The sequence below is a fragment of the Eutrigla gurnardus genome (genome assembly GCF_963514095.1).
Source record: "Eutrigla gurnardus genome assembly, chromosome: 21".
Classification (NCBI taxonomy): Eukaryota; Metazoa; Chordata; class Actinopteri; order Perciformes; family Triglidae; genus Eutrigla; species Eutrigla gurnardus.
Window position 1 is genome coordinate 3,000,001 of NC_139932.1, and position 15,821 is coordinate 3,015,821.

At 42.6% G+C, this 15,821-nt stretch overlaps 1 protein-coding gene across 4 annotated transcripts in view; it reads left to right on the forward strand.

The window, feature by feature from the left end:
* The window catches only part of shank3b (SH3 and multiple ankyrin repeat domains 3b), a 68,879-nt gene that overhangs the window by 23,417 nt on the left and 29,641 nt on the right, over positions 1–15,821 (forward strand). For 3 of the 4 annotated variants that reach the window (XM_084038459.1, XM_084038461.1, XM_084038462.1), the window contains 10 exons: positions 423–574; positions 4,264–4,393; positions 4,487–4,524; positions 4,642–4,758; positions 4,885–4,962; positions 5,228–5,294; positions 5,416–5,638; positions 6,304–6,479; positions 6,576–6,689; positions 6,782–6,857. In XM_084038459.1, the coding sequence (XP_083894585.1) occupies positions 423–574; positions 4,264–4,393; positions 4,487–4,524; positions 4,642–4,758; positions 4,885–4,962; positions 5,228–5,294; positions 5,416–5,638; positions 6,304–6,479; positions 6,576–6,689; positions 6,782–6,857 (1,171 nt within the window). The remainder of the gene's footprint in view (positions 1–422; positions 575–4,263; positions 4,394–4,486; positions 4,525–4,641; positions 4,759–4,884; positions 4,963–5,227; positions 5,295–5,415; positions 5,639–6,303; positions 6,480–6,575; positions 6,690–6,781; positions 6,858–15,821) is intronic. The other variant, XM_084038460.1, reaches the window with a different exon arrangement.

A 15,821-nucleotide genomic window follows, 5' to 3' on the forward strand; every position in this document is an offset into this window, starting at 1 on the left:
TAGTAATAGATATGTCTTTGGGAGTTAGCTTAAGTGCTAACTACTAGCATTGCACCATTGACAGTTTACGCCAGCTTTAAAACATCCTTATTTCAATGCTACATTTGTTTATCAAACACACTTGTAGAAATAAATATAAAAATGTTAGCATCCAAGCTACTTCTGTTATCTGTTGTGTCCTGGATTCAGATTCTGTCCGCCAGCACTTTAATCAGATTTCATGAAAGAATCTGTATAAATACTGAGGCCTTTTAAATTGTTCAGATTCAACCCCAATTCCAAAAGTACTGTAATCAGTTGTTAATTGTATTTTCCTTAATATGAGAAAACTCCTCCCAGGTCATTTAAACCTCCAGGTTCCCAGAGACGACCATGCAGTCTCACATGGTCTAATAAGTGTGTTGTGGTTCTTTGGCCCTCAGAGTGTCCCCTGACTCTGGCCGTCCAGCTGGAGGAGAGCGGGGACTTGATCAAAGTCCTCCGCAGTGGAGGGGCTCACCTGGACTTCAGGACCAGAGACGGCATCACTGCTCTGCATCGGGCTGTCCTCTGCAGGAACAGCGCCTCTCTCACTGTAAGAAAACTACACTCACTGCTGCATTCTGGGAACTTTTCTGTCGGCTTTCACAGGTTGTTACTGTCAGGGCCAAAAAGCAGTAGTGGAACGCAGAGGTGGGAAGTAACACAGTATACTTTCTCACTGAGTATTCAGGTATCTGTACTTTACTTTAGAATTGTTATGTTTTTCTTGACTCCCTATATTTTAAAACAAATATCCGTATTTTCCATTGTTAAATCTTCTTCTTTTTTTTCTTGTTGATATGATGGGAGATTCAGCCAGCCAGTGGAAATGTTCTTCACTTTTTATTTTCTACTTTGAGTACATTTCAGAGCCTGTACTTTTACACTTTAACTTGATTAAAGAAGTAGAATCAGTACTTCTGTCTATTTGAAGTATGTGTACTTCTACTGGAGTAGAGGATGTCTCTACTTTTGTCAGCTCCGCTGGAATGCAACCAAGTACATTTACAAAACAATGAGAAAAGGGCTAGTTAAGTATTTCTATTTTCTGCAACTTTGTACTTACTTATACTCAGTGTTGTATAAAGTACCCAAAAGCCATACTTGAGTAAAAGTAAAAGTACCTTACTGGAAAATTACTCAAGTAAAAGTGAAAGTTGCCTGCTATAATATTACTTGAGTAAAAGTAAAAAAGTAGCTTGTATTTACTGTACTTAAGTATCAAAAGTAAAAAGTACTGTTAATAAAACGCAATCAGAAATTTGCCCACTCACACACTCCTTCGTGGCCACAGGTAATACTAAACATAGCGATTTCAGCTGGATGATTTAAAAGCTAACTTATTAATAACACTACCACTATGTAAATTAGTCTGACTGTCATCATCAGCTGGTTTGCTATATCAAAACTCGGACTCTCCAAACACAGGTACGGTCTCCAATAACACCAGAAAAAGACAGACAGATCATTCAATAACCCAGGAGTTCAGTTTTTGGCTAGCAGAGGCCAAGCCCACTCACGTTAGACCACGGAGACGCTCAGGGGCCGAGGGGCAGTAAAAAACAAAAACAAACAAACAAAAACGTAATCCTCGACTGTATAGTTTCACTGCGTGGAACAACACACTCTTTGCTTCACCATTAAAGTCTATTGACAGTAACACTATGCTGGTTGTTTCAGCAGCAGGTTCAGTCACCGATTCAGTCACCTCCTCCATCTCTGACATTTTGCTTCTCTGTCTTCCTCCTTCTCTTCAAGTAGGCTAACATTAGAGACCCGACTTGTCTGAGACTACTACTAGCATGACAATGCGACCATTAATTTGAAATTTGGCCGCTGATTTCATCCGCCGCACAACGGGGTAAACCAATGATAACATCTTGCGGTCTGTATCTCCCAACATCATTGGCTACTAGTCCCACTACAACAAAACAAAGATTGTCCATTGGCTGTCACGGTCCTTCTTATTTTGTAACGAGTAACGAGGATGCTCAGGTAAATGTAACGGAGTAAAAGTACTGATTTTTTTCGGAAAATGTAGTGAAGTAAAAGTAAAAGTCGTCAGAAATAGAAGTAGTAAAGTAAAGTACAAATATAAAAAAATACTACTTAAGTAAAGTAACGAAGTATTTTTACTTCGTTACTATACAACACTGCTTATACTCATACTCCATTCATATTACATATTACATTTTTTAAAAGCTTTCAGATTCAGATTATTATTACAAATATATTGATCAACCTGCCCAGCAGTGTATCAAGAAGGTAAAATGCGCTCCACCGTTACAGAGAGAGCAAACCGTTATTTGACCTTATTGAAAATATTGTTTTTGAAATTTTGAAGATTGTGGGCACCAGAGAGTAGCAGCGCATGGCTCTTACCCAGCTTTCATCCTCTAAATGACCTTTAATCAAATACTACAGTAGATGCCACCTGTGCTGCAATGACCATCTCTCCCTCCAGATATGGAGAAATAAGCAGAACACGAGGCAAGACATTTTGGACTCAAACAAAACCCTGGCAAACGAGCTAAACAATATATCTTTGCAAACTGGGAAAATCGACTCGCTCACTGACAAAGTTGATCAAATGGCAATTTACCATCGCTTCAGTAGACTGAAAATAGTCAAAGGCGTTCATGAACAAGCCATAAAGCTAAGTGACCAGGAACAAAAATGTAGAGTCCCAACTTTCCAAAGTGATGATGATCAACCGAGCTGAAAATAGATCCTGAAGAAAAAATCTCAGATTGCACAAACTACCAGAGAGGAGCGAAGGTAACCAGATGACAGTTTACCTGGCGTCATCATTAACGACAAACCTTAAATCCACATTGGGGATCTCGACATCAGATCGGAGAAGAAGCAAGCTCTTCCAAACCACGTACCATCATCATGAAAAAAACAAAAATGACAAGATGTCCTGAATGCTTCCAGAGCTGCAAAGGGATTCACTATTAACAGCGTCACCTAACTTCTCACGGAAAAAGGCAAGTGCAGGAACAACTGCACAGTAAAGGCATTCATATACGGCTAAAATGTCCCGAATCACTGCGATATAGATTGATGATGGACTGCCAGATTCTCTTGACCTCGATCTGCCAAAGAGGCTATTAAAAAGAAATATTTGGATCTGCAGATATGAAAGCAGACTGTTAGGCCTTCACACAGAGCCGATAATCTTCTCTATTATCCTCTCTGCTTTACTCAGTGGGACTAGAAAATGTTATGTTCATTTTGTTTTTGGAGATGAATGAAATTAATATTCTAATAGGATGTTAAACTGGGGTAAGTGAGCCAGCCCTCTATAACCTTCATTTTTCTTTTTATTAAGTGAGTATTTTTTTGATTTTTGTTTATTTTCTATTGTTGCTTCTTCTTTTTTTAAATATTTTTATATTTTTATGATATCGTATATATTTGTTTTGTCCTCATCTCTCACCACAATCAAATGCCCAGGGATAACTAGAAGGAAATTGAAAAAAATGTAGTTTCCTGGAATACACAATGTTTTAACCACCGACTGAAATGGCCAATCTAAAAACAGATACAGCAATATTATAAGAAACCCACCTAAACCAGCAAGATGTTGGGCAACTAAAACAAAAATGGGTTGGACAGATTTGTTCATCATGTTATAATAGAAGAGCAGAGGAGTAGCAGTGTTAAGCCATAAAGATATACCTTTCTGATTGTAAAAACTATAGTTTTCCAGAAGACAGGTTTAACTTTTTGAAAGCAGGTAAACCAATAATCTTAAATATAAATAAAATACTACCACTTCTATATAAGTAAACCGACTTACAGCAAGTTGCAGACTTGCTGATGTGAGGTTTATAATATATATAATATAATAGGAGTAACGGATATCAGTGGAGAAGTAACATTACAAAGTCAAACTAGTCAAATTTAACAACGTAATGCTTCATCCACCATCCACTCACTCATATTTACCCACCACACCAAGGAAACAACACTGTTCGCTGTTTTCTGGAGTGCAACATTAGAGTCTAACGGACAGCTGGCTACTAGCTTGCTAACTCCGCCATTCTTTAACTTCTTTAACCTACTTTCCAGCCCCGCTGACAATCATCATTTTCTTTTGTACTAGTCACATGACACCTAGAACACTTCTACTGTTCTACTCCTGTTCTATTTCTATGCATATAATATAATACAAGTGCTGTATTTATGGTGTGCAATATTACAATTAAATGAATTCCTTCCTATTCTGGTCCTCAGACTCTGCTGGACCTCGGAGCGTCTCCGGACTACAAGGACAGCCGGGGTCTGACTCCTCTCTATCACTCTGCCATGGTGGGTGGCGCCCCCTACTGCTGTGAGCTGCTGTTGCAGGACCATGCCACCATCGGTACGGAGGCTCACAGCTGTGTGTTTGTGTGTCCACTGACATTTAAAACAGTACTGTGTGACTACTTTATTAATGTGTGTATTTTGTATGCAGGGATGACTGATGAGAACGGGTGGCAGGAAATCCACCAGGTGACACACACACAAGCACACACACACTCACACACAAACAGCTGAAATACTTGCACTATACAATTATGATTTTGTGTGTGTGTGTGTGTGGGCACATGTGTGTGTGTGTGAATTCAGGCGTGTCGCTATGGTAACGTGCAGCACTTGGAGCACCTGCTGTTTTACGGCGCTGACATGAGTTCCCAGAATGCATCTGGAAACACTGCATTACACCTCTGTGCTCTCTACAACCAGGTAACATGCAACAGTCAAGTTTCAACTGCTGTAATCATCATCCGGTTGCTGTCCATCGGTATGCGGTGTGTTTTTATTTCTAGTTTTACTTCAAAGTGAATTAAATCATTGCTGCTGGTTTTGCAGGACAGTTGTGCCAGAGTGCTGCTGTTTAGAGGAGCAAATAAGGACATCAAAAACTACAACAACCAGACTGCCTTCCAGGTAAAACAAAAACAAAACTACAAAAACCAGCCTGCCTGGGGCTTGGAGTTGAGAGCCGCAGACAGGAAGTCAAAAAATATTGATAGATGCACGAACACATTTTGGTTGTTTCATGGAATTTATTGACAATAAGCAAAATATAGAATAAAGCCAGCCTTATGCTCTAATTGTTATACATAAAAGTCTGTTACAGCTGCTGTTGTTATGATAATGAACTCTCCATGTGTGTGTGTGTGTGTGTGTGTGTGTGTGTGTTTGTGTGTAGGTGGCGATAATTGCTGGCAACTTCGATCTTGCAGAAATCATTAAAATCCACAAAACCTCCGACGTTGGTGAGTTGGCTGAGTGTACACATATAAAATGTTGTGCGTGTGTGTAAACGCATGCGTTATAGTAGCTGCTGTAGTTAACTGTGAGCGTGTCTGTTTATGTGTTTTCGTATATGTGTCCAAGTAGTTCCCTTTAGAGAAACTCCATCCTACACCAAGCGCCGCAGAGCCGGCGTGACAAGGTCCGGGGCTGGAAACGGTCTGTCTTCTCCACGCTCTCTGATTCGCTCAGCTAGTGACAATGTTCTGGAAAGTCCCGCCTCCTCTCCCGGCCCCTCCCTCCAAAGCCTGGAAACACACCACGACACGCACACACATTCCCTACGACGACATACTCGCCGACTGAGGTACAAATATATTTAAACAATGTTATAGTCATACAAGTCATCTACCTTTAAAATTTGTAGTCAAACACCAGTACTGGTGTAGTTAACACAAGTACTAGCGAGCAAATGGTGTAGTTGGAATCAGTACTGATGAAATTAGTGAAAACATTTGCATAGTCGATACTGGTGTAGTTGACGTGACATTAGTACTGGTGTAGTTGACATAAGTACTGGTGTATTTGACGTTAGCACTGCTGTAGTTGACGTTAGTACTGCTGTAGTTGACATTAGTACTGGTGTAGTTGACATTAGTACTGCTGTAGTTGACATTAGTACTGGTGTAGTTGACAAAAGTAGGGGTGTATTTGACGTTAGTACTGCGGTAGTTGACGTTAGTACTGCTGTTGTTGACATTGGGACTGCTGTAGTTGACACAAGTACTGGTGTATTTGACATTAGTACTGCTGTAGTTGACATTAGTACTGGTGTAGTTGACATTAGTAGCCTACTGCTGTAGTTGACTTTTTACCTGTGTAGTTGGCAACTGTAGGACTGTTGTTACTTACTGTGACTGTTGTAATGGTAGTGCAGTAGTAGTAGTTGTTGATTTCGGCTATAAGTAACAGAGTATTAGTGAATTTATATTGAAAGCAAAGTGAATCTTCACCTAACTATATTCTCTGCAGCCCGAGTGGTGGAGGTCATGTAGAGACCAGCCCCCCCTCCTCCCCTCCCCCAACCCCCCAGATGAGGAAGAGGAGGCTGTACAGCGCTGTACCGGGACGCACCTTCATCGCCACCCGCTCACACGTCCCCCAGGGGCCCGGAGAGATCCAGCTCCACCGAGGAGAGAGGGTCAAAGGTCTGAATGTAGTTCTGTGAACTATGAAGACATTAGTACTTTGGTGTATGTCTGCAGTATTAATACTGTAATACTGTGTGTGTTGTGGATCGACAGTTCTGTCTATAGGTGAAGGAGGATTCTGGGAAGGAAGTGTTAAAGGAAGAACTGGTTGGTTTCCTGCTGACTGTGTTGAAGAAGTCCAGATGAGACAATACGACCCACGACTCGGTAAAAAATAACATCATAACAACATGTGATATATGATATATATTTTTAAGAAGGTGGTAAATTGTATACTGTACTGTGCATGTATGTTTCAGAGACAAGGGAGGACCGCACTAAGAGACTGTTCAGACATTATACTGTTGGTTCCTATGACAACTACACCTCCTACAGGTAATATAATGATTTTACACCTCCTGCATGTAATGAACTGATACTAAACCTCATCTTCATTAGTTGGTTAATTTATGGGCTTTAATTTGACACCATAAACAATAATTTACATAGTCAAAGAAAATGCACACTAAATATTTGTTGAGAAGGCTGCTTTAAATATCATAAATACTCTTAAACATGAATTCATTTTAGGAAAACACTGTTAATACTACACCAGTTACATGTAGAACACTACATAGACGACTGTGTTATGGCCAAATATATGAACATTATACACATTTTTTGCCTGGCAACAGTAGCCAAGAGAGCTGTTGAGCCGAATATTATTATGCCTAGAAAAATAGTTTCTTACAAGAACTGAATTTTTAACTGGATTATGAGCTAGAAGGAGGAATTTAATGACGAGGTGAGTTTTAGCTAAACTTGACAAACATTTTAAGGTACATTCTGTAACTTTTATTGAATATGGACCAAACTTAAACAAACTGTCTCAAAAATCAAGCAATTGTGGAAAAACTTGGTAGAGGTTTATGTAAGCTAGGCGGTCGATGTCAATGGACAATTACATGTAGTAACATTTGTATAGTCGTTTAAGAAAAAAAACAGCTCTCACACCCAAAGGAGGGGCCTGTTTATTAGGGATTGCTGTCATTCCCTTTAATAGGTGGGTATGAAACTAAGTTTATGTTCTTTTCAAATAAAAAGAAGGTGCCTGCGGTTCTACCCCGTATTACGTCTGCTCAGGGTACTCCTATTGAGTCTGTGGCCACTTACAAATATCTAGGCATCACAGTGGATGATAGCCTTTCTTTTAAATGTCATGTTGACCAGTTACTGAAGAAATTGAAGTTAAAGCTGGGGTTTTTATTCAGAAACAAAGCCTGTTTCTCTTTTAAAGCCAGAAAACGGATTGTTGCGGCCACTTTCTTGCCACTCCTGGATTATGGTGATGTTATATATATGAATGCCCCTGCTCACTCCTTGCAACTGCTAGATGCCGCATATCACGGGGCCTTGAGATTCATAACTGGTTGTAAACCCCTCACACATCACTGTACATTGTACTCTCTCACAAACTGGTCTTCACTTTCCATGCGCCGAACCACTCACTGGTATCTATTTATCTATAAATCCATCATCGGACTGCTCCCCTCCTACTTGTCCACATACTTGACACGGAAACAGTCCGATCGCAGCCACCAGTCCCTGGAATTCATCTCGTTTGCCATCCCGTCAGTCCGTACTGAACTTGGCAAGAAGGCGTTCTCTTATGTTGCACCTGCAATCTGGAACATGCTCCAGCAGAGGCTGAAGCTGTCCAGCTTTATTCCTTTAGGGGGATTCAAATTGCTGGTAGGAAAGCTGATGAGACAGTCAGTGGGGGTCTGCACATGTATTTAACCAGTCCTATTCTTCTTTGCACTTTGTAGTTTGCATTTTATTTTAATGTTTGTATTCTGTGTTGTGTCTCCTGTATGTTCAGTTGTCTGTAACTTTGTGTTTTGCTGCTGCCTACCTGGAACAGGTCTCTCTTGTAAATGAGACCCTGGGTCTCAATGAGATTTTACCTGTATAAATAAAGGTTAATAAAATAAATAAATAAAAGGGAGGGATAAAATGACCCCACTTTCCTTCCCCATGTCGCCCGCTCTAGAGGGATCCATTGCAGCTCCCCAAATGGAGCCCTAGCTGCAGGCAATAACAAGCTTGAAGCAAGGAGAGCAATTTGTCACAGCACAACAAAATGCAGAGGAGGATAAAAGTGCCTCTATGGCAGCTTCTATGGCAGTAGCAAACATGGCGGCCAGTTTGAGGAGTCAACTAGCCAATTAGGGCCTGCAAAAGCAAGGAGAACCGACCGGTTCAGCGGAAGTAAAAAAGTAATGAGTCCATCGAGAACAAGCTACCTGACATTGTAAAAAGGGACTGGCTTGTCTTCGTGGATAACCCAACCAATGGTGTCACACCAGACAACCATTTTGGTAGTCTCCTCAAGTTCCTGAAAACATGAGAAGAAATTATGGAAAAACAAAGACAGAAAAATGTGCTTCCACACATTCCATAAAGACAGATGGAGGATGTATTGTCTGTGGAGTTGAAAAGCATAAAGAGAACATTTTCTTTTACAAGCTTCAAAGAACTAAAGCTGGGTGAAACGTTCAATGCTGTGAGTACATAAAAAGTGTCTGGGAGTTCCTCAGACTACCATTTCTTTCTTTGTCCAAAGGGAGAAGCAAAGAGGGGCGAGGAAGACAAAAGTGGAAAGGACAGCAGGAAAAAAGATATAAACTCACAGAGGAACACTAGAAATGCTTAGCCGAACTCTCCCCAGATATGGCAGAAACATGCAGGAAGGCTTTTACCAACATGACTGCTATTACAGGCAAATGTATTGGAGGAGCTTCCAGTTCTCATGATACTATTAGAAGCCACGGCCAATGCAGGGCAGAAAATTGGAAACCTGATGAAGGTAGCATCCAACATCAACTACATCACCCACAGAGCAGCCCAAAGATTGAAGTTGAGGAGTGAACAGATCACTTCAATGATCTATCCAGTTGGAGGAATGGCTATGAAGGTGAACATCAGGAGATATCTGCTCAGAGTCAGAGTCAAGACACAGAAAGAGCTCATGAACTTGTTTTCTATTGGATAAATGCACAGAATCATCACACCCGAACAATTGAGGAGATTCTCCCCAGAAGTCAAGCTGGAAGATCTGAAAATACCAGAGACTGTTGAGCTACTTATCAGCCGCCATAAAAGTAGACTCACCCCACAAAGGGTGAAATAAGTGTGGGACCTCGTCTTGTGGGAGAGTCCTCTCGGAAAAACTATTGGTGGAGCTCATCCAGGTATCTTTTAGGAAGTGGACAGGCAGCACATATGTCTGAAACACGAGAAGTATGAAGACGAGGCAGAAGATATTCAGGCTGAAACCAGGAGTACAATTGCTGGCAGACAGTTCTCTAGAATGGTGGAAATGGGACAGTATTGATGATGACACTGGGCCCTAGTTTCGTGGCGCAGCGCAGGGCTACGCAGGGTGGCGGAGCCAGCGCAATGCAAGTTTCGACTTGCGCAGCCTTGCGCACGGTCAGTTTGGCAGTTTGGTGGATCGCCTGCGCCAAGATCGGTGTGGCGGCGCAGCAGGGGGATGCGTCACAGATTTAGCTTGGCGTAGCGGAAGTTTCGTGGCAAAAAGCCTCGCCGAGACTGCGCAGAAAGCTTGCCAGCTCCGACCTGGTCTATTCTCGGCGCAAGACGCAAGGCGTAAATAAAGTCCATTCATTCAAGGCGAATCTGGCGGAGTGGAAGTTTGGCTGACGGCGCGCAGTGCGCACACGTCACCGAGGCCTCACACAGGGCCGGCCCGTGGCATAGGCCGTATAGGCAAATGCTAAGGGCGCTGTCCATCGGGGGGCGCCACGCCAGTGCCACAAATGGTAAAAAAAAAAAAAAAAGTTGGTACAAGAAATAATCCCACGTTAATTAAAACGCAAAGCAAAGCCTATTTAATAGAAATAATATTTGTAACAACATTACAAACCCCCCCTCCCTTCCCGTAGCCTATCATGATTCTTTTTGGACGTCATCACATCAAAAAATCAACACAAGATGTCAAAACGGCCAAAACTGTCCGGTGCCCAGGGAAGAAAAAAAAGAAAAGAAGAGGAGGAGAAACGAGAAAAAGACAGAGGTAACGTTACATGAAATTATTTATCTGTTACAGATAGACACCTGGCTTTTTAGCATTAGGATAACGTTACATGATTCGCTAATTGCTAATCAATAAATAGCTAACGTTAGTTGACTGTTTTAACGTCAGTTAATATTGTGGAGGGGGCTAAGTTGTTATGGAAAGTAATAATGTAACGTTAGGTAATTACAGTACTCCCACCTTACATTCCTCAGGGACATTTGTATTAGATCTTTTAAGCAGGTGTTTACATTTGTTTACATTTTTATTGCCTTCTGGTTAGCTAACGTTTGCCCTGCTGGTAATGGTCACTTTTCCACCCCTTTATATATTATAGTTGTAAGCCTAGTTGTTAAAGTGCACATCATTAATGTTAATTAAGCAATATCACATGAGAGAGAAGGCTGTTTTGAATATGAGCCCTGCTGTGATTCGATCAAAGATAATCATAACATAACATTCTCATATATTGCTGCTACTTTGCATTCTGCTATTCAGCATTTCACTGTAATGATGACAATAAATTGAATCTAATCTAATTTGCATATCAGTTAACATCATACATATATCTCTTTGGTTTTTCATTTATATTATGTCATTTCATTTTATTCCTGGAATCATATGTTTTTATTATTAGACTGTAATACTCAATGGTGTCACATACTCCTCTCTTCAGATGCACTGTTGAAGTTTCTAAATCCCACCCTTGGGCCATCTACCACATCTACCACTGCTGCCTCCACCTCAGCAGCACAACCCAGCCATGATGCAGCATCAGCAGCACAACCCAGCCATGATGCAGCAGCATCAAGTGGTCTTCCTGTTGCCCCCACCTTTAATATCTTGTTTTGTGCAGTGCCTTATTTATATTGTTTTTTTAATTTATTTCATGCAACTTGTTGAAACGTTTTATTTTGTGTTTAATTAGATCTTATACTTAAGACTATTTATGAATGTATGTAAAAATGATTGTATTTCATATATTCATTTTATTTTTTGTATTCATTTATTTATTCATAATTTTTTTATCTTGTTAACTATTCTGATTGTGAATTTGCTTTCTTTAAGTAAAAAAAAGGTCAAAGACAAAGCTATTCGGTTCCTTGTGAGTATATACACTACACTGCCGATGCAAGGGGGGCGCCACCTAAAATCTTGCCTAGGGCTCCAGATTGGTTAGGGCCGGGCCTGACCTCACAGGCAGGTTTCCACAGTTCCAGGCACATTTAAATGCAATAAATAATCACAACAAACACTATTTAATGCAACTAATTGAATCAACACGTGAATTTATATCTATATAGATTGTCCCGTCACATCTGACGTCAGATCAAAGGCGGATGGCACGCGTAGCGGAAACTCAGCCTCTCGGACCAAACCATCTCCCTCTCTCTCTACTGTTTTTTATAATATCGGCATTGTTATTATTATGATATGCACGCACAGCGCGTGGTGGGAGCCGCGGCGCTGCTTCTGTCATCGGGTTGTCAAGTGACGGAACTTGCACTGAACCTCCCCTAACGCATTAAAGGTGAGGAGAGGAGCTCATTTGATTGGTGAAGATCTGAATCGGCTGTATTAATCCCAGTCCACGCCTCGTCTCCTCCTCGTCTCCCACTCACGCCTTCTTCTCCTCCCTCTTTCCCACTTGCGCGGGTGGGAGTGACGGGAGGTGTGCCTGCGCGAGCCTGCGCGAGCCTGCGCGAGCCTGCACGAGCCTGCGCGAGCCTGCGCGGTGCACGAAACTTGCAAAGTCCAGGCGGACACACCCCGTCGGCGTGGCGCAGGTGCGCTGAGAGCTGACTGCGCCTGGTCTACGAAACTAGGGCCCACTGATTGAGGGGAAGGAGCTTGAAATTATGAAGCAAGGCCTCACCTATGTGAGGACTGATGACCATTGATACTCCACAATGAGACACTATGGATTGAAGACCAAAGCTCAGGTACATGAGATAGTGAAAAGGGGAGCAGCTTAAAAAAAACTCTCCCAAGAGAGATCACAGCTGAACAGCTGGAAAGGACCAGTGTGGCATATGAGTCACCTGGTAACACCAAACCCCCACTCTGTGACAACACCAGTAGGTGTTGTATGGAGCAGCAGTCAAAAGTTTAAGGGACTCAGTATGAAAGATCTCCTGCTGAAAGGACCTGACGTCCTTAAACCAATCCAAGTAGTTTTACTTCAGTGTTTGGCTGGAAGACCATGAGATGCATCTCCACAGATTTCTCTGGAGAGACACTCAAGATGACAAAATCAGTGAGTACGCTACCACCAGAGTCAACCAAGCTGGTGGTCGATCACCCACATGGAGATAGAACGATGGTTCCACCTGCTGGATAGTCAAACTGTATTGGGAGCTATTCAGAGAGAGAGTTATCGATACCAAACCTTCTTTACGAACAGAGTGGTGGATCTGCTGGGTGGTGAATCCCAGTCGACCTGGACATCACTGACATCATAACAAGAGGAACAGCTCCAGAGGATCTTCAAGAGGATTCGTTTGACAGAATGGACCTGGATTTCTGAGACAGACAGCTGAGGAGTGGCCAAAGAAGTCAACAAAAGAGGTTACAACAGATGTCAAGGAGGGCATAGATATCCAGACCTCCAGAGGAAAGCTTTCTTGGTAGCATCCAACCAGAGCAACCAGAGCTCAGGCAAAGACACAGAGGAGTAATGAGACGCAAAACCACCACCACAACAACAACGGTAAAGAACCTGTGACTCTTGTGAGAACTTCTGAGAGTACAAGCGATATTCCCATCCGAACAGCTCCAGCTGGCTCGGTCGTGAAGTGACTCGAGAAGGTTCAGCAGTTTATCTAAGCTGGTCATTGCCTTTGTGTGGAGAGTTGCTACACAGTGGAAGATGAATGGATCAGCTGCCACTAATGCAAAGTGAGAGATAATGAAAGGAAGAAGCAAATCCAAACCCAGACAAGCCGCGTGCTCTGTCTGAGAGTGAAGATGCACTAAGAGAGCTTTACCTTGCAGCAGGACGGAGTTACTTTTCATGACACCACCTGCAGCAGACTGGCTGTGTATAAGGACAAAGTATCAAAGCAAATAGCTATGAAAACAAATAAATATTATTAGATTTATATAGCTCAATTATCTGTACATACAGAGAGGATAGAAATATCAATGCACTAATGATAATATGACAATATGGATACGTGGCAGGAAAAGTAAAAAATAAAAAAGATTTGTTTTAAAAAGAAAAACAAAACAAGAAATTCAGAAAAAAATGGGTCAATACATGTAGGCAGTGGCGGTTCTAGACACATTTTACTGGGGGGGCCAAAGTGGGGCCAGGCTTTAAACACAGGCAGATACTGTGGATTACTTCACTCAATAAATCTAATATTTATCAAAATGCAGCAGCCAAGACTGATTAAGTTACGTGGTTAACGTTACAACATTGTGTGGATACCTGCTAGGACACTGACATTTGGATATTTGCTTCTTCATTAATGAGTTTGCTAAATATTTAACCATAACGAGACCAGACATTTACAAACTTGATTTTCTCATCGGAGTGAGGAACAACAGAAACACGGTTACGTGCAACAAATCACTTTACAAGATGAAATAGTTTTGCTTACCTTCCCCTCTTGCGACAAGACGGTAGAGCCAGGGAGGCTTGGTAGAGCCTCTGTTTGTATGCGTGTGTCGCTCTGATTGATCCCTGTGGAAACACCGAGTCGCATCAGTTCCGCTTTTTGCGCCAGCGCATAAAATCATAATAACTTGATCAATTTATTCAGTCATCTCAGGGGGGACCAGAGGGGGGGCCAGGGACATTTTTACAGGGGCACTGGCCCCTGTAGGCCCCCTTGTACATTTACATTTACATTTACATTTAGGTCATTTAGCAGACGCTTTTGTCCAAAGCGACTTACAATAAGTACATTTGTCAAAAGAAGGAAACAAGGAAACCACAACGTATCATTGCTGATAAAGTAAGAGCTAAAAATAGAACAAGTGTTAGGTCCTCATCTGAGTAAACTAGTACTTCAAGAGCAACAGTGCTACGATCAGAGTGCTATAGGTAAGGGTTTTTTTTTGGGGGGGGGGGGGGTGTTAGTGGGTCATGCTAGTCGAGGTGAAGTCTGAACAGGTGAGTCTTGAGCCTTTTTCGGAAAATGGCAAATGACTCAGCTGTCCTGACATTAGTCGGGAGTTCGTTCCACCACTGAGGCGCCAGAACAGAGAAGAGTCTGGACTTTGCTGAGCGACATTTGTCCGAGTTCAGCGATGGTGGTACCAGCCGGCCAGCTGAAGTAGAGGAGCGAAGTGCTCGCTTTGGGGCATGAGGTTTGACCAGTGTTTGAAGGTAAATGGGTGCTGTTCCATTGATGGCCCTGAAGGCCAGTGTCATCGTCTTGAATTGGATGCGTGTTGCAACAGGGAGCCAGTGGAGGTCACGGAGGAGGGGGGTCACATGGGAGAATTTGGGTAGATTGAAGATAAGGCGTGCTGCAGCGTTCTGGATACGCTGCAATGGTTTAATCGCAGAGGCCGGGAGTCCGGCCAGGAGAGAGTTGCAGTAGTCAAGGCGGGAGATGACCAGTGCTTGGACCAAGAGTTGCGTTGCATCCTTTGTGAGGAAGGTCCGAATCCTGCGGATATTGTAGAGGGCAAATCTGCAGGATCGGGTCACAGCAGTGATGTTGGGGGTGCAGGATAGTTGGTCATCGAGGATTACACCCAGGTTCCTCGCAGTTGACGACGGCAATACTGTGATGCCCTCGACAGTGACCGACAGGTCCATGCGAGGGCAGTCTTTCCCTGGGATGAAGAGGAGTTCGGTTTTATTCAGGTTAAGCTTGAGGTGATGTGCAGTTGTCCAGACAGAGATGTCAGCCAGACAGTCCGAGATGCGAGTTGCAATGTGGGTGTCAGAGGACGGGGGAAAAGAGAGGAACAGCTGGGTGTCATCAGCATAGCAATGGTAGGAGAATCCATGCGATGTGATAACAGAACCTAGTGATCTGGTGTATAGTGAGAACAGAAGCGGTCCTAATACTGAGCCTTGAGGGACACCCGTGTCCAGAGAACAGGGTTTGGACATAGAGCCATTCCATGTGACCTGAAAGGTGCGATTTGTCAGGTATGATGTAAACCAGGTGAGAGCAGAGTCAGTTATGCCAAGTTCAGCCAGAGTGGAGAGGAGGATTTGGTGGTTGACTGTGTCGAATGCAGCAGATAAGTCGAGGAGAACGAGAACAGAGGAGTGGGACGAGGCTCTGGCGTCTCGC